General features: G+C 48.2%; 1 protein-coding gene across 1 annotated transcript in view; it reads left to right on the top strand.

Annotated features, from left to right (window-relative positions):
* LRRC1 (leucine rich repeat containing 1) overlaps nt 1-24,076 on the top strand; it is a 135,112-nt gene that overhangs the window by 62,478 nt on the left and 48,558 nt on the right. Inside the window, exon 3 of the mRNA XM_019986203.2 lies at nt 23,488-23,566. Within this exon, the coding sequence (XP_019841762.2) occupies nt 23,488-23,566 (79 nt within the window). The remainder of the gene's footprint in view (nt 1-23,487; nt 23,567-24,076) is intronic.

The raw sequence follows: 24,076 nt of genomic DNA, 5'->3' as shown, positions 1-24,076 counted from the left end.
TGACTCTTAAAAGAGGCTATACAAGCAGAGGACTTAAAACAGTGCCTTGTGTGCAGTGAACACGGTCGGCTGCTGGCATTAGCCCTATCGTAGTCCTTCGCTTCACACCGTGAGGGTCTGCACTGGCGTCGTGAGACTAAGAATGCAGGGCAAGAGCGAGGACCCCGGCAGGTCTGAAGGCTGCCGTGATGCAGGTAGGGGAGGCTTCTTCCTGAAGTGACGTCTAGATACTGTGTGCTTTATGCTAGGCAAGTGCTGTCTCATCACACCTGCGATTTATCTACTCAACACACCAGTCTTGTGAGCTGGATCAGCAGCATCTCAGGATGACTCATGAGGAAGCTGGGGACTGAAGAAGCTGTGATGTGCCTCCAAGTCATATTTCTAGTAAGGGATGGAGCTTCAGTAAGAAGCCCAGAGGGGTGGCACTTTTAATTATTCTGGGGAACATTGAGCATGATAAAGGTAAGGCTGATAGTTTTAGTCTGTTTTGAGAGAAAGAATAGAGACAATATTAGGACTAAGTACTCTTCGCATTTGGAGATGAAAAGAGGAAGAAGTTATCCTAAGAGATTTAAACTCATGAAATTCTGCCCGGTGAATGAATTCAGCCACCAGCAGACGTGGTCCACTGTGAGAGGTGGCTTGTGTGTCTTTAGTGTCCAGAAAGGGAACATCAGCTACTAAGGGGGAGCAGGCCTTTCTTGGGAAGCGCTGAAGCCATCCTTCTGAGGTCATTGTTGTGCTGTTTTGGCAAAAGATTGGTGTGTTGCCTGAAGTGTAGAACAAGGAAAGCCCAAAACAAAGACCTTATGGGGTTTTACTTTTGAAAACAAAGTAAAAAGATTAGACAATGTGAATGTCCCAGGTCCTTTGGAAGTAGGTATGGATGGCCCTCTCCTATGGAGAGGACTGTGTCTCTGGATGGCCAGTGGCCAAGGTCAGCCCATATTCTTTTCTCAGAGTGTGAATATTCTGCAAGCACTGTAATGGGGTGTTTAATTCTTGATATGGATCGTGAAGGTGTAGAGAATACCTTCAGCTGATACGCTGACATGTTGGTATCAGCATCTGGCTCCATCAGATTGATCACTGGTCCCACCTGAATTTTCTTAGTGTGGCACCTATTATCATAGCCTTCTCTCCTTTGTGCAAACTGTCATTGACCTGGCACCTGGGTGACTCACCTGGTTAACTCACTGATGTTTGGCTCACTCCTGGTGTACACGGGAGGCTCCTGGTCTCTGGGAAATTCTTCTTTGAGTACCCCCAACTTAGCTGCTGTTTTTTTGTTTTTATCTTGCTTTCAGTTCAGTTCAGTTCAGTCGCTCAGTTGTGTCCAACTCTTGCGACCTCATGAATCGCAGCATGCCAGGCCTCCCTGTCCATCACCAACTCCCGGAGTGAACTCAGACTCACGTCCATCGAGTCAGTGATGCCATCCAGCCATCTCATCCTCTGTCGTCCCCTTCTCCTCCTGCCCCCAATCCCTCCCAGCATCAGGATCTTTTCCAATGAGTCAACTCTTCGCATGAGGTGGCCAAAGTACTGGAGTTTCAGCTTTAGCATCATTCCTGCCAAAGAAATCCCAGGGCTGATCTCCTTCAGAATGGACTGGTTGGATCTCCTTGCAGTCCAAGGGACTCTCAAGAGTCTTCTCCAACACCACAGTTCAGATGCATCAATTCTTCGGCACTCAGCTTTCTTCACAGTCCAACTCTCACATCCATACATGACCACTGGAAAAACCATAGCCTTGACTAGACGAACCTTTGTTGGCAAAGTAATGTCTCTGCTTTTGAATATGCTATCTAGGTTGGTCATAACTTTCCTTCTAAGGAGTAAGCGTCTTCTAATTTCATGGCTGCAGTCACCATCTGCAGTGATTTTGGAGCCCAAAAAAATAAAGTCTGACACTGTTTACCCATCTATTTCCCCTGAAGTGATGTCTTGCTCTAGATAATGTGAATTACACTTGACCCATCCCTGAGATGACTGGGAAGGGTAGAACCGGGAAATACAAGGATCGTTTCTTTAGCACCTTATGTTTTTCAAAACACAGGTTGCTTGTTAACCATAATAATAAGGCAGCGTAAAGAAACACGGTTGATTAACCAAGAGAACCCAGTAGATCTTTATCCTCAGAATACTTCCTGAAGGCTTACTGGGCATAAGCTGTGAGGCCAAGCACGCACGGCCTGTGTGTTTTCACCTTTAATCCTAAACCAGCTCCAAGAAGGAAGCTTGTACCCCCTTTTTGACAGTTGAGAAAATCATCTCTCAGGTTTAAAAACTTGGTTGCTCATCACAGGGCAATTGAGTAGTGGATCCAGGTTTTGTTAGATTCCAAATCACAGTTCTGTCTCCCCAGTATGCAAATTTTGTGTCTTCCCAGAAATAGTCATCATTAATGTTTTTATGTATTCTGTTAATTCTTTTCATTACCTGCTTCACAAAGTTGGGGTTATGCAGCATGTAGATATTTCTGTCTTGCTTTCACTCACTTCATTTAAGTTTGCGAACATTTCCCGAACCATTATTGGTAAATATTTAACTGTTTTACCAAGGTAAATTAATCAATAACGTTTGCCTTTTTGACTTTCTGGAGGAAACATGAACACCAAGAGGAAGCTATAGGCTTGAAAGGTAGAAGTGGACAGGTAACCATCAGGACGGGGATTTCCAGAGAATGTGATAAGGTACAGGCAACTGGACAGTGCGGAGGGAGGCGAGGAAGCAGTTTGGAAGTCTCTGCCTGCCTTAGAGTCTCGTGTTGAGAGCAGTGAGGGAGGCACCGCCACCCCGGGCCGCGGCTCAGGGTGGGCGCGCGGTGGTGGATGTGGACCGAAGCAGGCGGAGCGCAGGCGCCAGCCCTCTTCCGGCTCTGTGAAGCATCAGCCCGTGTGTACCCGACGTGTGTCTTGTTGGTGAAGGTGCTCGGGGAAGGTGCCACTGCGCGTTAAGAGGTGTTGTCCTGAAGTGTTTAACCCCGCTGTTCACCTTTGCTGCCGGTGCTGCAGGCTGTGGAGGAACAGGCCTTCCTGTGTTCAGCGGGGTGGGTGAGTGCTGGGTGGAGAGGAACACGGGGTCTGAGCCAGGCAGACGCACGTGGCGGGGGGGGCTGCTGAGCTAGGCAGACGCACGTGGTGGGGCCTGAGCGAGGCAGACGCACGTGGGAGGGCCACGTGCCGGTAACTCACACGCATCCCCCGCCACAGGCGGCCCCGAGCCGGGGGCCATGGGGTCCCTAGGGAAACCGGAAAGGCGAGCAGAGGCCAGGTCTCTCATCAGCGGCCCCCGCTCAGTGCAGGGGGCAGCCGGCAGCTGGGAACTGAGTGGGTCACAGGGTTTCCTCCCTCCCCACGTCTAACTCAGACCTTCCTAACTTTTTAAATTCCATTTTTAAAATGTTGTATTGGTGTATAGTTGATATACAGTGTTGTGCCTAGAGGAGGGCATGGGAACCCACTCCAGTGTTCTTGCCTGGAGAATCCCAGGACTGAGGTGCCTGGCAGGCTACAGTCCAGGGGGTTGCAGTCAGACACGACTGAAGCGACTTAGCACACGAGCACACAGTTGATTTATAATATGTTAGTTTCAGGTGTACAGCTAAATGAATCAGTTACACATACACATGAATCCATTCTTTTTCAGATTCTTTTCCCTTGTAGGTTATTACAGAATATAAAGCAGAGTTCCCTGTGCTATACAGGAGTCCTTGTTTCTTATCTATTTTGTATATAGTAGTGTGTGTATGTTAATTCCAAACTCCTAATTTATCTCTCCCTACCACATTTCCCCTTTGGTACGGAGTCTGTGAGTCTGTTTCTTGTAAATGAGTTCATTTGCATCATTTTTTTTTAATTTCACATGTAAGTGATATCATATGGTATTTGTCTTTCTCTGTCTGACTGAGTACGATAATCTCTTAAGTCCATTCATGTCGCTGCAAATGGCCTTCTTTCATTCTTGTTTTGTGGCTAATGTTTCATTGTGTATATGTACCACATGTTATTTATCCATAACTCAGACCTTGTCATCAAGGTCCCTGCCTTGAGCTCTTATCTTGGACTAGTCAGCTTTTAGGTGTGGCCCGTTGAACCGTGGTGAGGAGGTCTCCCTGTAGGTCACTGGCATTTCCTGAGCAGATGCTCTGGCTTCTGGAGCCCTTACTGTGCTGCCAGCCAAAGTTATTCTTATTTCTAAGATGCCACTTGGCCATGTTGGCAACTGTTAATGACCTTCCTCAGTGGTCCAGACGGGAAGAATAAAATTCAAGTCAGTGATCAAAATTAAGGCAGCATGTTTCCTTGTGAAAGGCCCATCAGAGCCCGGGTGAAGTTTCTTGGCCAGAATGCATGCTTCACTGCGACAAGGGACAGTGGGGCAGGAACAGTTTTGGAATGAGTTGTACTGACTTCTTGAATTTTTCACCAAAACCACGTATTCGAGTTCTGTGCTGGGGGCCAGCAGTAACAAGTCAGAAGGGTGATGGCTCTCAGGGGATTTAGGGACAGGGGTGAAAGGACAGGTCCATCTGTGATGACTGGACGAGGTTAGAGGTGTGCCTGAAGGAGCACAGGGTGGGGTGGGGCCTCCGTCCTTCCCCGGGATGGAGGAATATTAAGAAGACTTCCTGGGAAAGGTGACATTTACTCAGGCTCTGAGGAACAAGTCACAGGTAGAGACAAAGCAACGCAGGAAGGATGTTCCTAGGCAGATGATATAGCACGTGTGCTTGTCTGAAGGTGTGAAACTTGGAAAATGCAGTTTGTTACTGCAGCACATGGCGAGAGATGAGACTGCAGAGAGGTGGACGGCAGGGGCATTGGGAGGGCCCGGGGACCTGGTGAGGAGCATTTTCTGGAAACCCGGGGCAGTGGGGGTGTTGGGTCTGTGAAAGGGTGATGCTGAGGTCACCCAGAGGGAGCTTGGGCTTGGTGGGGGCAGCCTGGGGGCAGGAGGCAGGCGTCCACGTTGGGGATGGAGAGACTGTGTGGGGAGCAGGGGAAGGGGAGATGCTGGACCAGGCCCGAGGGTGACAGGTGGGGAGGTGACTGGATGTGGGGGGAAGGGCGAGTGAGAGGTCTGGGTCTGGGATGAACCCCCGCTTCCTGCCACGGGGAGACGGGAGATCCTGAAGGCAGGAGCAGGACTGAGTGCAGAGATGCGGGGAGGCGCCTTTGGAAGATCCCAGTGGGGGTGTTCGGCGGGCAGCGGAGCATCAGGTCTCAGGCTCGGGGGAGCTGAAGGTTTGGGAGGCATCCCCGAGAAAAATGCGAGGAGGAGTGGCGAGGGGGCCGGTCGGCAGAGTGCTGGCTGGCATCAAGGACAAGCTGCCGCCTGACTGCGTCAGACACCCCACAGGATGGACCTTACAGGTGGAGTTAGAGCTGTCACCACAGATGACGTGGTCCAGGGGCTGTGAGAGGGCAGGACCCTGGGGAGCACCACTGTGACAGGACTGATAGAAAGGAACCTGAGACCAGGGACTGGGAGGGAGCAGGGAGGGAGATGGGGGTCTCCTGAAAGCTTGCCCAGGAGCCAGATGCAGGACGTGCATCCGGGAAGGCTGCCTGGAAGAGGAGGCGGGATGGTCAGTAAACGTGGGCTGATTTGGCGTCAGGACGTCCTCTGTAACCTTAGAAGCGGCACCAGGAGGTTATAACCCTCATTGCTTTGTTCTGTGTGTGTGCCCAGACTCTCTTTATGAGATCAGAGGAGTGCTGCAAAGGCACCCCAGCCCCACTTCCTAAAGGAAACAGCAGCTTCCTGGCTTCCTGAGGGGTCTGCCAGTTCTAAGGGATGGGAACAGTCCTGATGCAAAGTGTGCCTTGGATGGCTGACTGGGATTTCGTTAACGGAGGACTTCAGTCACTCGGGTCATATGTGTATGGTTTGACGGCTGCCTGGCACGGGGATGAGCCATCCAGGCAGACCCTTCAGAAGGCAGAAGGGTGGTGGGGGGAACCAGTCATCGGTATTCTTCTTCTGAAGTCTGGTTGTCAGTGATGATGGGACCAAAGTGGATTCTGGGCATGTTAAGCCTGGTTATTCCATGTTAAGTCTTGAGGACCACAGACAGTGTTCCTTCTTTCTAAGACCCTTGAATGATTGCATTTACTCATTGTGTTTCCAAGTTTATTTCATTTTGGGATTTTTTTTTAATTATAAAAGCAGCATATGGTTCATTATAAAAATCAGTGGAGGTAAATAAGGTTTAAGTCATCAACCTGCCCTTCCCACTTGAAGACTCTCCCCATGCTGGTAAGGTCTCTGGTGTGGGGCGTCACACTATACTGCTCTCTTGCCCCCTGGATTTTGAAGTCTTCGTGGGCCAAGGCTGTACTGCTTACTCACCTTTGCCTCCTTACCTCTGCCACACAGCTTGACCTAAGTCTCCAGGGTCCACTAAATATTAGTGGCATAAGTAATCTGATACGTGAACGGGTGAAGGAATAGGGTGATCTCTTAGGCTTTGCCCTTGGGGCTGTTGCTTCCATTTTCACTTCAGAGAGAAACTGGACGCAAGAGGAGAGTCCCCATGTTGGTCACTTGTTGATTTGCAGGAGTGCCTATTCTGTGGAAGGCGCTTTGCAACAAAGTGCAGGGTCTGCAGCCCCTCTGTCCAGCCTTAGGTGTAGATTTCTTGAATTATGTGAATTAATCTGTTTAGAAAGCAGTAGATGGCTGGCAGAGAATCAATGAGATGAGAGGTTTAGCACGTTCATGGCATTATAAGATGTGATCTTTATAATGCATTTTAAATTCTTCAAAAGCACGCCAAAACTTCTGAAATTAAGTGCAAATAGTCAGGAGACGTTTACTCTGCTTTCTCTGAACCTCAGGCACTGGGATGTTATCACAGATAAAGCAGAAGGAAGAATCCTGTCCAAGAGGTGGCAAGTCACAGTCTGTCCCCAGAGGCCTGCAGACCGTGTGGGCAAAACCATATTTGTAGGTATGAAAGGGAGGATGGAGAAAAAGATGAAAAGTCCAGCAAATCAGAATGTCCTGCTGACCACAGACCACAGAGAAAGGGGATTTCAGGTATGATGGGAGCAAGACTTCTTTCTGCCTGGAAATTTAGACTTTGGGTTTTGTTCTTCCTTCGTTCACTTGGAGCAGTGTTTCTCCGGGTGGGCTCTGGGACCACCTATGTCAGAATCCTTGTAAAAATTGCTTATTGCCTACCTTCTCCAAGGACTATACAATCAGAATTCCCAGGGCAGGATCCCAGAGTCTGCATTTTAATCTCTAGGGCAACTACTGTAAGTTAAACTGGAGCCAGAAGACACATGTACCACACTGTTCATAGCAGCTCTGATCACAGTCAGGACACGGGGGCAGCCTGTTGTCTACTGACGGATGACTGGAGATTACAGACAGTCAGGACACGGGGCAACCTGATGTCTACTGACGGATGACTGGAGATTACAGACAGTCAGGACATGGGGGTAGCCTGATGTCTACTGACAGATGACTGGAGATTACAGATAGTCAGGACACTGGGGCAGCCTGATGTCTACTGACGGATGACTGGAGATTACAGATAGTCAGGACACGGGGCAACCTGATGTCTACTGACGGATGACTGGAGATTACAGACAGTCAGGACATGGGGGTAGCCTGATGTCTACTGACAGATGACTGAAGATTACAGATAGTCAGGACACGGGGCAACCTGATGTCTACTGACGGATGACTGGATAAGGAAGATGTGAGAGAGACACACACACACACACACACTGGAATACTACTTAGCCATAAAAAGAATGAAATAACGCCATTTGCAGTGATATGGAGTTAGAGATTATCATACTAAGTGAAGTAAGTCTTACAGAGAAACATGAATACATGATATTGCTTGTAGGTGGAATCTTAAAAAATAAGATACACGTGAACTTATATACAGAATGGAAATAGACCCATGGACATAGAAAACAAACTTACAGTTACCAAAGGGAAAGGGGTGGGGGATAAATTAGGTGTTTGGGATTAATAGATACATACTACTTCATACAGAATAGATAACCAACAAGGACCTACTGTATAGCACAGGTAACAATACTTAATAAATAATCTATAAGGAAAAAGAATCTGAAAAAGAATACATATACATATATGTATAACTGAATCACTTTGCTGTACAGCTAAAATAGAACGTTGTAAACTAACTATATTTTAATTTAAAAGAGGCATCACCATTTAAAACAAGAAAAAAAAAAAAAAAAAGAACCTAACAGAACCTAGACAGTTCCTGATGGTTTCAAGATCCTAGACGGCATTTAGGCCAAAAGTTTTCTTGCCATGGACTAAATCCATGGACTAACGGCTTAAGTTCAGAAAATGATTTTTTGCACAGTCCGGAATTCAAGAGTGTGCTGTACTAACCCAGATGACTCCTCAGCAGAAGCAAACATTCCATCTTCTCTCTGCCTTAAACTTGGGTGGAGGGCCTGGGAGGATTGGTTTAGGACGTGGACATAGATGCAAACTTAACATATCATCTTCAGAGTGAAATTCAGCGGAAACAACAGAGTATATTTTATACTAGCTCCCGGTGTTGAATTTTCTGTAATTGATAGAGACTGCATTGGTTCTGCAAGATTTTCTCAAAACCGTGGGTTGCGAGAAATACTCACTGCAGTTCTGAGAAGGAACACTAAAACATTCATCTGGTGACAACACCAGAATATGTATGCATGCCTCCTGTGCTGCCTGCTTCAGGGGCACTACCAATTTCAGTGTGTAAGTTCTGAAATGTTTCTTTTTAAGAAGTTAAACATGTTCCTAATAGCATACCTTTTCTTCTGTCAGTTGGCAGCTTATATATTTAAGCCCTTAAGCTGTTTTCTACAGTATTGTTTGAAATTGTGTAAACGTGTGTTTGAGCCCTTTATAAAATACTTTTGCACTCTGTTTTCTGGTTTAAACTTTTTTTTTTTTTTTAGGGTTTCTTTTGAAAAAGTATGTTTGTATCACAGGTAGAGAAATTTCTTAAAAATGGATTGTATTTAAAAATGGGAAGTAGACTGTTGAATTAGATTCAAACAGACCCCTTTTACATCTTTTCCCACCTCTTTTTCCCCACTCTTTCCCCCATCTTCCAAACATCAGAGCAGCCCTATTTTCCCTCCCGTCACTGTTCTGCCTCCCTTTGAAGCACTCTGATCCAGGCCTAGGTGTGTGCAGCCGTCCGTGTAGGCTGGGCTTCCCTCTAACAACAGAAAGAGCTTTCCCTGGAGATGGATGGTGGGCAGGAGCCACGAGTAATTGTCAGGTGGGTCGGGTACCGCACCAGCATGGCTAGAGCCACCTCATCAGTGACCCCTGACCTGACTGCATCTTAGATTCCGCTGAAGTAGGGTTCTTTTTTAATGACATATAGTTGATTTGCAATATTGTGTTAGTTTCTGGTGTACAGCAAAGTGGTTCAGTTATATAAGTATATATTCAGTTATAAAATGCATGTTTAAATACATACATGTAAGTGTATGTATTCTTTTTCAGATTCTTTTCCATTATAGGTTATTTCAAGGTGTTGAATGTAGTCCCCTGTGCTATGCAGTAGGTCGTTGTTAATTTGTTTTGTATTTAGTAGTCTGTATCTGTTCATCCCAAGCTCCTGGTTTATCCCAGCTGCCTCCCCCTCCCTTTTGGTAACAGTAAGTTTGTTTCCTATGTCTGTGAATCTGTTTCTATTTTGTAATAAGTTCACTTGTATCTTTTTTTTTAATTCCGCATAGAAGGGATATCCTATGATGTTTGTCTTGCTGCCCAGACTCCACCCAGGAGTGACGTCACTGGACTCTCAGGCCCCAGGCGGTTCTGAAGTGCATTCAGGGCTAGGAACCAGTGAGGTCAGATGCCTCAGTGTTTCTCTGGGGCTTCAAGGCACTTTCTGTCTGCGTCTCCAGGAGAGCTGGGTTAAAACACAGAGTCCTTCTCCAGACCCCAGACCCTGCGAATCTGTTGCTCGGAGTGGGCCTGGCCTCATCAGCGTGTAAATGTGTCTGTGTTGGGAGCCCCCAGCCTTGGGATCCTCAGGGTGTTTTTGGACCCGGGTTAGCGAGGTGCCCGGGGAAGGCTGGTGGGAACTGCGGAGCGTCAGGGCTCTGGCCGGTTTGTCTGGGGGTGGGAGGCTTCTCCCCGCTTTGGGGAGGACGGTGTGCTGTCCCCCTCTGTTCTCTGTGCTCCCTAGAGCGTGGCTCCGGGCTCTGAATGACTCACCCCAGCCTGTGGCCCGTCAGCTGGCAAACACCGTGCCCAGTGTGGGGGTGTGAGGATGTTTATCCCAGCTGACAGGCGCAGATGCTAATTGGAAAGATGAAGGGAATACATTTATAAGGGTGCCACAAACAGCTCGGGGCCAGGCCTGGAATCCACGAGAAGGGGCCCTGACCCCAGGGACTCATGTGCAGTTCAGGGGACGGAGGAAAGGGCTTGTGGTCTCAGAAGATGGAGAGGACTTGGGGTGAGGGGAGCTGAAGCCTTCATTTCTGGGCCGGGGCATCCCGGATCCATTGAGAGACCTCATTTCCCTGAGAAGTTTAGTGCCTAAATACCCAAGTTGTGATTTTGTCTGTATTAAATGGAGGTAATTAAAATGAGCGGTAATTTAGAATGACAAAGTAACTGATGAATACGAATATTGTTTTTTAATTTTGGGCATTTAGTTGCTGTTGTCTTGAGGTTTAAGTAGACATTATTCAGAATCTATATATTTTATTTCGGGAAGAGGATGAGCAGAAAGAAGCCCGAACTGTGTGCGTCTCCCTGCCCCGCCCCCTCTCCCTCCCCTGGCCAGTATGTCTGAAACCCTACATTTAATATTCTGTAATGCTTTACCTTCTGCTGATTTTTTTCCAGCCCCCCCAACAAGAGGTCGTGTATCTTAGGACATATTTGTGTTTATTGAGCCAACACTGCTGGGGAGGAAAAGCTGAGGCATAAAGGTTATTTTTGTAATTGTGGCTGGAATTAGGTGAAAATCCTCTTGGCTGGGAAAGCTTTTTCTTTTTCTTTTTTTGAGTGCTGAGTTACCAAGACTCAAAATAAAACTTTGACAAAGGGGCCTGTGTCCCCTCTGACCCCCTCACCATGTAGAGACCGCGCCAGCTTTTCTGCCCCACACTGTCTGTTCCCATCGGCCCTTCCAGAGGATGGACACGCTTCCCTGGGCAGGAGTCCTGTCTCTGTCTCTCCAAGGCTCACTGCCTCCTGGGCAAGTCCCTGGGGTTTTGGAAAATGTGATAAGTGGGGGGATGGTGCCTTTGAAAAAAAGATCTCTGCTTCTCTTTGTTATTTTCCCTGTACGCCGAGAGGAACAGCTGTGGCAGCAAGTGCGGGCCAGGATTATACGTTCATCCCGAGTCTTATTTGACAATCCCAGATATGTTTAAGCAGGATGGAGCCAGGAGCCCAGCAGTCAGCCAGCCGGATTGGCATACAAGGCCCTGTGTTACGCGAGGGGTGAACAGCCCTCAGTGAAGCAGTTTGATGTACGGAGCGAGCCCGAAGTCAGCCCTCAGGGTTCCACCGCGGCCCGAAGCGTCTCTTTTTATGCACTCATCCTGTCCACGGCTGGTGTTTAGTCCTTGTATTCCAGTCCAGTCTTCAGTGAGGCCTCGTCTCATGGTGTTGATAGGTGACATGACCCCCAGAGTGAGCTTCCCGCCTCCCCTGGGCCTGCGTGCAGCCTTGCAGCCAGATGCGGGGTTCGTCGTTTGCGGAGGATGTTTCATGTTTGGGGTCTTGTCACTTGCTTCTGCTGTGGGGAGGGCTGTCTCCTGGTCTGTGGGCCCCTTCCTCGTCTGCACAGGGCCCCCCCAACCTTCCCTGTGGGCGTGGATGGTGTCCTCAGGCCTCCGCTTGGCCCCTGTGCCCCTGTGTGCTGCCTTCTGAGTGAAGGTGGGCATGAGTGTCCACGCCGCTTCACCCCACTTCTGTCTGCCTCTCTGCCTGCCCCATAGATACCGCAACAAAAAGGTCAACCCAAACATGCTCCTCAAGCCACAGACCCTTCCTCTCTCCCCTGAATTGCCAGGCTTTCTGAAGGCTTTCCCCCATCCCTAGGCTCGCAGATGTCCAGATTTAATGGAGCAGCAGGATTTATTTTAGATGGGATCGTGACACGGGATTGCCAAGTCTTTTTGATAAGAAAAACTCATTGTCATTTAGTGAAAAGCCAGGAGATTCAGCCCCCCAGCAAGGCTGTAATCTCTGATTAAACAGAGCCCAGGGCACAGCAGCCCTTGTGAACACATCTGTCCGGCTTCACGATGGCAGAGTCACGTCACTGTCCCCCCATTTCCCGGTTTTGCCGGCCAGAAGCCCCACATCCAAGACCAGAAGCAGCAGCTTCTGTGTGCCTACCCCTCCTCTCTGTATATAGGAGCTGGTGGGGGACCTGGCTTCCCCACCTTTGCGGTCTGATTCTTCACACCATCTCCATGTTGGTGGCCCCTGGACAATGCCCGCGGATCCCTGTGGGCAGCACGTGCTCCCCTGACCTGCTGGCCACCCCGCTGACCCGCCCTCTTGGGGACCCTTTGCTCTTTGACCTTTCAATCTTGCCCCCACAGCTGCCTGCTGGGGCCCCTGGCCGCCTCAGCATGACCTCACCCCCTCTGATTGTGGGTGAAATGACTGCCTGGGGGCTCTCGGAACCCTGCTGGGATGAGGCCAGGACCCGGGTTTCTAGGCTCTGCTCGTGGGCGCAGGACCTCAGCTGTTTACCTTGGGCCTCCAGGGCCTCTCCTGCATCTGCTCGCGCTGACAGCCATCCATCTTGGTGTTTGTTCTGGGTTCAGACCACGCATGGAGGCCCTCGAAGTGGCAGCTCTTCTTGCCTGGGCGAGTGGTGAGGGAGGACCTGGAGGAGCTCCTCTTTCGACCCGGACCTGTCGCTTCCTGCTCCCAGCCCGCCTGTCCCCTGCTGCTCTCTCGGCGCCTGAGCCAGCCGCTCGTGTCCCGGGGGGTGGTGACAGCCGCCTGCCCGGTGACCGATCTTAAACGGGCTGCTCTGAGCACTGGAGAGTGGAGAGCAGCTTCACATCTTCCTCTAAGAAGTATAGGTGTGTGTGTGGTTGAAGTGTGTGTGTGTGTGTGTGTGTGTGTGTGTGTTGGGGGTCACATTGGCCAGTGGGCCCTGGTGCGCCTTTCCTCCCAGGACAAGTCTCGGGTGTTCTGTTGAGTGTCGCTGCAGGTTCAGGGGCGGTTAGAGTCTGGTACCCGTGTGCTTCTGAAGCGGCTGGGCTGCCGCTGGGTCATCCCCGCCCCTGGACCTCTGAGGGCGGTTCCGGGGTGCCTCCTGTTGCCCCGGCACCGTTTGCTTGTGCTGTCTTCTTTTTTGTTTGCCTCTGACATGGTTAAGCATCAGGTTCTGCCCTCAACTCCTGCCCTCAACTCAGCGGCACGCTTCTCTCTGGTGGGATACTGATGACGATGCTCAGGTGTACCCCATGCCAACGGAGGTGTTGATGAGGGCTTCCCCTCTGACCTGAGTCTGTCAGGGTGAGAGGAGGTGCGGCACGTGCCCGCTGATAGAAAAGGTGATGAAACCTGTGCGCCTCGGGGGGCGCCCCTCCCCAGTCCTTTACATTCGTCTGCTTGACCGTGTTGCCCGTCCACCAGCCCATCGAACCCCTCAGTCTCCGCACTGCTGGATGAGGCAGGGGATGCCCTTGGGAGGAGCCGAGGTCCCGGGCAGTGCAGAAGTCCCCCGACCCCAGGCCCAGTCAGGGGGCAGTCAGTAGCATTGCACACCGGCTTTGGGCCCGCGTGGTCATGCTACGGAGACGCTGGTGACAAGATAGGCCTGGTCCTGGGGACTTCCCTGGCGGTCCAGTGGTTAGGGCCTTGTACTATCACTCCCGGGAGCCCGGGTTCAATCCCTGGTCGAGGATCTAAGACCCCCGAAGTCACATGGCATGGCCAGAAGGAACACATGTGGTCCCTGAGCCAGCAGAGTACCCCTGGTGGGGAAGGCAGGGGCTGGGAACATTTTGGTGTTAACAGATACTCACTTTAGAGCACAGGGCATGGTGGGAGGCCTCATCTATTTGACGGGGTTTGGGGACAATATACCTGGAATTTGATGACGCTCTGGCGCCTTTTTGTCAATAGTGCTAACTATATTCCCTATCTTCCCTCATAGGAGCTTCCTTAAGCAAGAAACAAGGACGAAATAGCTTAATATTCTGTACTTAGGCAAATACCATACTTAATTTCAAAGCTCCATCAGAGTCAAAAGTTGGTAAAGATTAGCCAAAGCAGAGAATTGAGTTTTGAACTTTTTCCTTTGCTACTTTGATATTTTTGTGATGTTCTCTTGAAAATGAATTATTAGCTTGGTTTCATTTAATCAGAGGAATTGGGTGGGAAAAAAAGAACGTTTAAAGCTGCCCTCAGAGGTCCGTGGGCTAGAGTCCCCCCACAGGCTCCCTCGTGTGCACCTGCTGGAGACGGGGGACGGGGGTCCCCCTGCAGTGGTGGCCTCGCCTCCCTGAGGGGCACACGCTGGGGGCTGGCAGGTCGGGCCTTCGGGTGGAGGTGGATGGTTTGTCTTGACATCACAGGTTTCTTTCAGAGTCGGGATGACTTTATGGTCCAGAGCGTAGGCTCAGGGGGAAGTGGGGTGAGACGGCCCGGGTTCTTCTCCCTGCTGTCCTGCGGATGAGCTTCCTTCTACAGGGAGCGGGGGTGGGCGTCACTTCCCTGGAGCTGTTGTGAGGATTTAAACCGGTTCATTTATGCAGAGTGCTTGGAATCGTGCCTGACCCTCAGTAAGCCTGCCTCCCTTGTGGCTCAGCGGGAAGGAGGCTGGGCTGCCTGCCCTAGGTTTCAGGTGAGGGGTCCCGGGCCGCGGGGCTGGGGCCGGGAGAGGAGCCGTCTGCACTGGACGCAGCCTGCCTGCGGGACAGCGGAGCCATTGCCCTCCGTGCAGACAGCGACTGACACGGCTCTTGCTCCATGTCCAGTAATAAATCGTCAACTTACCAGCCTTCCATGGAGTGTGTCTTGAGTTTTAAAATGTTATTCCTTTCAGTTTTACCAAATTATGTGATGTTGATCATAATTTGCTTTCTTTAAGCCTTTCAGTTCTCCTTTAAATGCTCTCCTCCCAATTTTTAATCAATTAACACAGATTAGATACTCTTAGAGAAAAGTGTGAAAGTGTTAGTCGCTCAGTTGTGTCCAGCTCTTTGTGACCCGATGGACTGTAGCCTGCCAGGCTCCGCTGTCCCTGGAATTCTCCAGGCAAGAATGCTGGAGTGGGTAATCATTCCCTTCTCTGGGGGATCTTCCTGACCCAGGGATCTAACCTGGGTCTCTGGCATTGCAGGCAGATTCCTTACTAGCTGAGCCACCAGGAACAGCTACCACATATGTAAGGCTTTCTTTTTGCTTTGAATGTCACAGTCTTCTCAGTGGAGAGAGCCTAGTACTATAACTGCAGACATCATACAGGTCTTGAGCCCAGGAGAAGAGATGCTCTTTATATAGAACCAGTGAGAAATGCCATTTATTCAAAAAGAACTTGGGCGTCTGTGCACAGGGACTGTGGTCACAGACTGGGCAGGCTGTCTGCACGCAGTTCTCCATGAAAGGAAAGGCCCTGGAAGGTTCTGAACTCACACAGACGTTGAAGGAACCATGAGGTCACACAGTCCAGCCTGTGTCCATCACACGACGGGCCCTGCGATGGTGATAGCTTTTCAGGAGAGGTGCTGGTCTGCCTTCAGGCTTCTGGGTGTCCGATCCCTTGTCGAGGGATGTAGACTAAGCCTCTGTATTCCTCTTGTAGGTTAGGGGGCTGCGGAAGGTGGAACCGCATCCTGATGTGTTAAAAGTGGTTGCTGAGAAAAGGAGTACCAGGAAGGGCAGCCCTGTCCTTCTGGATCACTTTCTAAATGACAGAATCTGCGGGAGAAGCGTGTTCTCTCTCAGAAGCCCTTGGGCTCTTGGTGCCAGGGTGGTTGTCCGCTTGGTGGTGGTGAAGATGAAGATTTTTGGCACTGCAGAGTTTAGGGCTGATTATAAGTCTCCTGGATACAGGTGATAGTAATGGTTATATTGGTAAACAGCAGATTAGGTATTTTTACTTTTTAAGTAAACTCAAAGCAGTTCTGATTCAGAAATGAGGAAAGCTTAGAGTGTGTCCAGATTGAAGATTATCTTAAGAAACTTGTAGGGAAGAGATTACTTAATTTTACTATCATTCTCAGACATTTTATAAATATCAAATTTTATGCTTTTATTCTTGGACATACATGAGATAAAGCCCATTTGAATTCATGAAAAATGTGATTAAATTTGCTTTTTTTTTTTTTTTAACCTTTTTAAAAATCTGTATAGAAGCTTGAAGTAAGCTGAATGTTGGCAGTTAGGAGTTTGGGGGCACCTTCTTTAATGAGCTGAAAACCTCATGAGTTATTTCTCATATTTGTATGTTAATAAATCTTCATTCAGGGTTTAATCACTATTGCTTCTCAGTTAAAACAGCAGCAGAAGCTCTCAATCCTCTCGTCTCTGTTAATCACACTGCTCTTCTTCAAATTATCCAGCCGTCATTCACAACAATATGAATGGACTTAGAGATGATCATACTGAGTCAGAAAGGGAAAGACAGGTGCCACAGGCTGTCACTTACACGCGGAATCCAGAGAACGACACGAGTGAGCCCGTCTACGAAACAGACACCGGCTCACGGACGTGAAGAGCAGACGTGTGGTTGCTGCGGGGGCTGGGGAGGGTGGAGCTGGGCGTTGGGGTTAGCAGGTGTAAACGTTTATGTATAGAATAAGCAACGGGTCCCACTGTAGGGCACAGGGAAGTGTATTCAACATCCTGTGAGAAAACATCATGGGAAGGAAGGCTTAAAAAAAAGAATGTATAGGGGACTTCCCTGGCCGTCCAGTGGTTAAGAGTCCAGGCCTCCACTTCAGGGATTGACGGTTCACTCCCTGGTCGGGGAACTAGGATCTGTATCCCAGGCAGCTTGACCGAGAAGGAAAAAGGGTGGGTGGGTGTGGGAGTGTGTGTGTACATATCTGTATCAGATATGTATATATCTGAATGTCTTTGCTGTATAGCAGGAATTAACACAACACTATAAATCTAACTACGTTTAAATTAAAAAAAATGCTCAGCCTTGAATGGCAAACAGTGGTCCTTTCCACTGACCGCCATCCAGTATAAAACAAGAGGTCAGGAGATGCGCCCTGTTGTTGGTGTGCCTCTCCTTTATCCTTTGACAGCCCTACGCTGGAGCTGTGGTTATCGCTTTTTTAGAGGAGTAAACTCCGTGTCTGGCCAATTAACTGCACACACTCAGCCTGGTCTCAGGAATCTTCTGTCAAGAGGTCTCTCTGGCCTTCTCCGCAGATATTCCTGCACTGATGCTCCGAGTTCAGGAAGCTGTGCCCCAGGCCGACCCTGTCCCCGCTCAGCATTCAGGATCACGTTTCTGCTTGTGCTCCTCTCCTCTTATTTATTTATTTCAAAGCATGTGTCCTTTGTCTCATTGTATCCTTTCTCTGAACTTCTGCAACACTTAAGGTATGATATGCTGATATTATTTTAAAATATCTGTTGCTGAGCCATTTTACAGATGAGGAAATCAAGGCCCAGGCAGGTTAAGTAGTTTGTCAGACGCCACAGACCTGGTAAGTGTGGAAAATGTGCAAATCGGTCTTGTGACTCTTTGGATTTGATGGATGACTAATGGGATTCAGAGAGAGACCGTTTAGCAGGATAGTGTATTATATAGAATAGGTAATCCCTGTGTAGCACAGGGAACTCTGCTCAATATTCTGTGATAACCTATATGCAAGAAAGAATGGATACACATATATGTAAAACCGAACTACTTTACTGGACACCTGGAACGAACACAGCATTGTTAACTGTACTCCAGTGCAAAATAAAAACTAAAAGAGAATAGTGTAGTCTTCTAGAGCATTGAAGCCTGAACTGGACTGATAATGTGAGTGGATAGGAAAGATGGGCGGGGAAAATGATAGAGAATGACAGAAGATTTGGAGACTGAGTGTGCGTGGCAGGGAGAGAGGGTGTGGGGGAAGAGATTGAAATTACAGTTTTTTAATGAGGTTCGTGCTCAGCCTCGACCTCACTGAGAAGTGGCTTTTTATCTGTAGTTTTTTCATATGTTTAGTCTTAAAACTAACATTTATCCAGAGCAAAACACTGGGAAGACAGTTAAAGGGGATTTCAGCTGGGAATAACCTGCAAGCTTTATACTATCTCTTATGAGGGGCCTGGGACCAAACAGTTTTCTTACTGGTAAAAACAGACTGGGGGATATTTCCTGACTCAGGTGAGAGAGCAACTGTCTTTGCAGAGGCTTAGCAATGTGAGTTTCTCATTTACTCCTTCATTCATTCAGCACTATGGGCTGCTTGAACTTAATGCAGGCATCCCTCAGCATCTGGGATGCTGGAGCCCCTTATATAAGACAGCACAGTGTTGGCATGGAATCTTGTGTATCCTCCTGTACACTTTAATCTCCAGATCACTTCTAATACCTAGTACAATGTAAACAGTTGTTGCTGCTGCTGCTAAGTCACTTCAGTCGTGTCCGACTCTGTGCGACCCCATAGACGGCAGCCCACCAGGCTCCGCCGTCCCTGGGATTCTCCAGGCAAGAACACTGGAGTGGGTTGCCATTTCCTTCTCCAATGCATGAAAGGGAAAAGTGAAAGTGAAGTCGCTCAGTCGTGTCCGACCCTCAGCGAACCCATGGACTGCAACCCACCAGGCTCCTCCGTCCATGGGACCTTCCAGGCAAGAGTACTGGAGTGGGGTGCCATTGCCTTCTCCGAAACAGTTGTTAATACTATGTAAATGGTTGTCACATGAGTAAATAGTTTTGCTTTTGGACCATTCTGGAATTTTCTTTCTCTAATATTTTGATCCACAGTTGGTAGAGTCTCCAGGTATGGAACCTGGGAGCCAACTGTACTATGTCAGCCTTGGGGACGCAGACAAGGCCCACAGGGTCTTTCTTGCCAGTGAGCTTAGAGTTAGTAAGGGAGATCGATCATCACCAAACAATTATTTAATTACCACTGTAACAGATTTCAGGAAGCTGAAGCCCAAGGAAGCTGAGAGTAGGGGAATGCAACCTAATCTTGGGGCCAAAGGAGGTGTCCTGGAGGGCGTGGCATTTTAGCTGGCATTTAAGGAGGAGTGGCTGTACCTCGTCTTCAGCTTTCTTCTGTTCTGATATTTTTAGTAACTTAAAGCAAACCAGTAATCAGGACTCTTCAAACCACTCTCTTGCTTGCCTTGTCTAAAGCTCTTATTTTTACAGGCAAATGCCTGCTTTCCTTTCAAGTTAGGACACACATAAGGCAGAAAGAAACAGTCTTTGGAGTTGAGACCTGTGTTCCATTTGCTGGTTTTGTGTGCGAGCAGGTTTGCCCAGGGAGGGAGTGTCTTCCTGCGAGGCGGACCTCGCCCACCTCCGTCTGGACTGGGTCCATCTGTTTTCTCCAGCAGTTGCTGTTTCTACCTTCAGAGTCCTGACTCCAGACCAGCCCTGACCAGAGTTCTGGCAGCCACTGCTTATGTGTTCCTTGGTAAACCCATCATCCTGAGCTTCAGGGATGCTTCTGATGCTCTTTGAAGTGTTAAAGATTTCCACCCAATTAACAAGCCTTCACTCTTTCTCTGTTTCCTTGATCTTTTCCTCGGAAAGCTGCCACATGACGTACACGTGGGTGTCAGCTTGACCTCCTTCCCGAGCGCTTGTGAGGTGGCAGGTGCATCCCTTGCACCTCTTTTCTCAGCCTTAGAAAAACCTGCTCAGCAGGGCCCGGCGTGGTGGCTGAGGGGTGCAGTCAGGAGTGCAGACCAGCTGGCACTGCCCCCCGGGCGGCCTCACCTGGCACTGCCCCCCGGGCGGCCTCACCTGGCACTGCCCCCTGGGCGGCCTCACCGGCCTGAGTAGCCCTGCTGCTCCTGTAACGGACGAGGTTCCTGCCTGCGCTCTGTCTTTTGTTTCTGTTTTTTGGTCTTTTCCTTTTTTTAAAAATTGAAGTATAGCTGATGTACCGTATTATGTAAGTTATAGGTATGCACTACAGTGATTCACAGTTTTTAAGGCTTATACTCCATTTGTAGTTACTATAAAACATTACCTGTGTTCCCCATATTGTCCAACAGATCCTTGTAGCTTTTTATACCCAGTAGTTTGCACCTCTTGCTCCTCTCCCCCATCACCCCTCCCTAGTGGTGACCTCTAGCTTGACCTCTATATCCCTGAGTCCGCCTCTTTTCTGTTACACTCACTAGTTTGTTCATTCTTATGCCCAACAGTGCCATGATCTCAGCCCTCAGTAAAGTGACTGCTAACATTGGGGGGGTGGTTCTTCATCTCTGAGCCTTAGTGTCCACTTTGGGCAATGGAAGTTACAGTAATTTATGTTGCAGTTACACAAGGTAAGGGCTTCCCTGGTGGCTTAGATGGTGAAGAATCTACTTGCAGTGCAGGAAAACCAGGTTCGATCCCTGGGTCTGGAAGAATCCCTGGAGAAGGAAATGGCAATCCACTCCAGTATGTTTGCCTGGAGAATCCCATGGACAGAGGAGCCTGGCGAGCTACAGTCCATGGCGTTGCAAAGAGTTGGACACGACTGAGCAACTTCCACTTTAGTTTACATAAGGTAATGTGTATAAAGGGTCTTGCCACTGTATATGTGCCTCAGGGCCTACAAATGTTGGTGTGTTTTAAAAATTCATTCCAGATTCAACTGTGGACAAATCATATATACACATATATATGTCTTGTATATGTGTGTATGTACATGCTCATATGTGTATTAATATATATCTGTATATGTTTGTGTGTGTGTGTGTATGTATGTGCATGTCCGTGTGTGTGTATACTGGTATCGTATTTATGAACTAGGACCATAAATAATGTGTGTTCTTTACTACCTTATACAACCAATTTTTTAAATTGAAATGTGTGTTCTTTACTAACTTATACGACAAGGCAGAGACTTGTGTGAGGCAAATGTTACCACAGATTTAAATATTTGCAGCTTTAAAATTTGTACTGAGAGGTTGTATGTAGCTTCTGATGACTGTGCAGCTTCATCTTCCCCTGACTTCTTCTGTCTCTCTTTACCCCCAGTTTAGAAAAATCAGGTATGTTTAGGTCTGCTTGCCTTTGTCGAGCTGCTGGAAGAAACAGCATGGGACCAGGAGAAGCTCTTCTATTTCAGCCCTTCTTAATGTTGTGGGCTCAGTCATGTCTGCCTTTGTGACCCCACAGGCTGTAGCTTGCTGGGCTTCTCTGCTCATGGAATTTTCCTGGCAGGAATATTGGAGTGGGTTGCCATTTCCTCCTCAGGGGATCTTTCCGACCCAGGGATTGAACCTGCGTTTCCTGTGTCTCCTGCGTTGGCAGGTAGATTCTTTACCACTGAGCCACCTGGGAATCACTTCTTAGTGTTAGTATGTCCAAAATAATGTATTCTTGAAATTAAATACTATGAACTAACCTTTTCTAGCCCGGAAAGCTGTTATCTCAGGGTTTAAACAAGAGGAACTTAAAATAGCAATTTTGGTTTATTTCAAGAATTACAGCACTTAGTGGCAGGTAAACATGGGGGGAAATATTCAGCCTCATTAGTAATCAAAGGAACAGAAAACAAAATGTTACCAGACTGTTTTACCAATAACACAGGCAGTTTTTAAAATGTGAGAGACAGGAAAGAGGGGAAGACGTTGCGGGGGTGGCGGAAGCGTGAGGGTGTGCCTCGCCCCCGCCTGCCGGTGTGGCAGCGTTGGTGTCTTGAGGGGGTGGCGGAAGCGTGAGGGTGTGCCTCGCCCCCGCCTGCCGGTGTGGCAGCGTTGGTGTCTTTGGCACAGCGGTTACCCTGAGGGAGCTTAGCCTAAGGAGGTAACCAGGAGCGAGCATAAACATAATGATCACCTCAGGACCTTGGAAACAACCTAAATGTCCAGCCACTGGGGATTGGTTACATGGAGTATGAAGAGATAGGCAGCGGCCTTTTCTGCCACTAGAATGGAGGACTATTTGGAAAAATAATGATGGGGGAAAGTTTGTAAAATAACATCAAGGGAAGCACGAACCTAGTCACTGTGTCTGTGTGACAAATAAAAACTACATTGGAACAAAACGTCATCCCTGTGTGATGGGAACGCTGGTGGTTCCTCCCCCCGCCTTTGGACTTTTCTGTATTTTCCAGATTATGCTCATAATCAGAAGAAAATCTGTAATTTAAAAATGCATACTTTATGGCTGAGTAATGTCCCATTGTGTATATATGTACCAGAGCTTCTTTATCCACTCATCTGTCGGTGCACATACTTTATGGCTGAGTAATGTTCCATTGTGTATATATGTACCAGAGCTTCTTTATCCATTCATCTGTCGGTGCACATGTAGGTTGCTTCCACATCCTAGCAGTTGTAAATGGTGCTGCAGTGAACATTGAGATACATGTGTCTTTTTCAATCATGTTTCTCAGGGTGTATGCCCAGTAGTGGGATTGTTGGGCATTTGGGTCGGTTCTAATGAAGCGGATGAGCCTAGAACCTAGAAAAACAAATGTCACGTGTTAATTCATATATATGGCATCTAGACAGATGGTACTGATGAACCCATTTGCAGGTCAGTGACGGAGACACAGACAGAGAGAGCAGAATTGTGAACACAGACAGAGAATTGTGAACACAGACAGAGAGAGCAGAATTGTGAACACAGACAGAGAGAGCAGAATTGTGAACACAGAGAGAGAGCAGAATTGTGAACACAGAGAGCAGAATTGTGAACACAGACAGAGAGAGCAGAATTGTGAACACAGACAGAGAGAGCACAATTGTGAACACAGGGGGAGCAAGAGCGGGTGGGGTGAATGGAGAGAGTGGCATGGGAACATTACGTTATATGTAAAATAGACAGCTAGTGGAGACTTGCAGTATGGCTCAGGGAGCTCAGAGTGGTGCCCTGTGACAACCTAGACGGGTGGGAGGTGGGGGGAGATTCAAGAGGGAGGGGACATGTGTATACTACAGCTGATTCATGTTGATGTGTGGCAGAAACCAACACAATATTGTAAAACAGTTGTCCTTCAATTAAAAATAAACAAATGTAAAAAATGCATACTTTAGCATACTTTGTACTGATGAAACCGTATGAACACTTAGTGGGGTTTGAAAAGCCTCGTGGGAATGACAACAGTGACTTTTGATGAGGTGATGGGACTTGGTGGAGGGGATTGTTTTTAATGTTTTGCTTGAATATGCTTTTGTTCAGACTATATCTTGTATCGGGAAAGCGAATATAAACGTAGAAAAAGTGTTTTGGAAATCCACGCCACATTTGAGCAGAGGTAGTAGTGTGCAGATACCTCCTGGTCCACGTTGAGGATGATGGAAACAGCTAACAACGGTGGTCAATGATAGACGTTTTCTTTCCTTCTGCAGATATTCCTGAAATTCCAGAGAGCATCTCATTCTGTAAAGCACTACAGATCGCTGACTTCAGCGGAAACCCATTGACTAGGTAACCTTTCTGCTTGCTTTTCTGACCATAGTACTAAAGGCACCTTTTCCCTCCTGGCTCAGTTGTGAGCCCACTGACCGGTGGATTCCAGGCACCTGTGATGCCAGGGTGACTGAATTGCTGCCCACACAGCAGTGCGGGGACAGCTCTCTGGAGTCTGTCCCAGGGGTGTCTCTGGGCCACGTGGGCCCATTTCTAAGATTTCTCGAGACTCTAAGCAACCTCGGAAGACAGAAAGGTATTTTTCCTTTCCATTCCTTTTGTTTGTTTTTAAAGTGTCTAGAAAAATTGGGATTAAGTTAAAACTTGGGAGTCATCTATCTCAAAATTGCTTGGGTCTTCTTGGGTATGGAGAATGCCCTATTTCACTTTGTTTTTCCTGTACCTGCTTATTTTTAAGAAGTAAGTATGTCTTTAATTCTGTTTTTTCTCCTTTGAATTTCAGTTTTATGTTACTAATAATGCTTATTTTATGGAAAATAGTGTTCTAGTAAGCTCCAGCCCGATTGC

Source organism: Bos indicus, chromosome 23 (genome assembly GCF_029378745.1).
Source record: "Bos indicus isolate NIAB-ARS_2022 breed Sahiwal x Tharparkar chromosome 23, NIAB-ARS_B.indTharparkar_mat_pri_1.0, whole genome shotgun sequence".
Classification (NCBI taxonomy): domain Eukaryota; kingdom Metazoa; phylum Chordata; class Mammalia; order Artiodactyla; family Bovidae; genus Bos; species Bos indicus.
The sequence above is the reverse complement of the archived record's forward strand: the minus strand, read 5'-3'. Positions and strand labels throughout refer to the sequence as shown.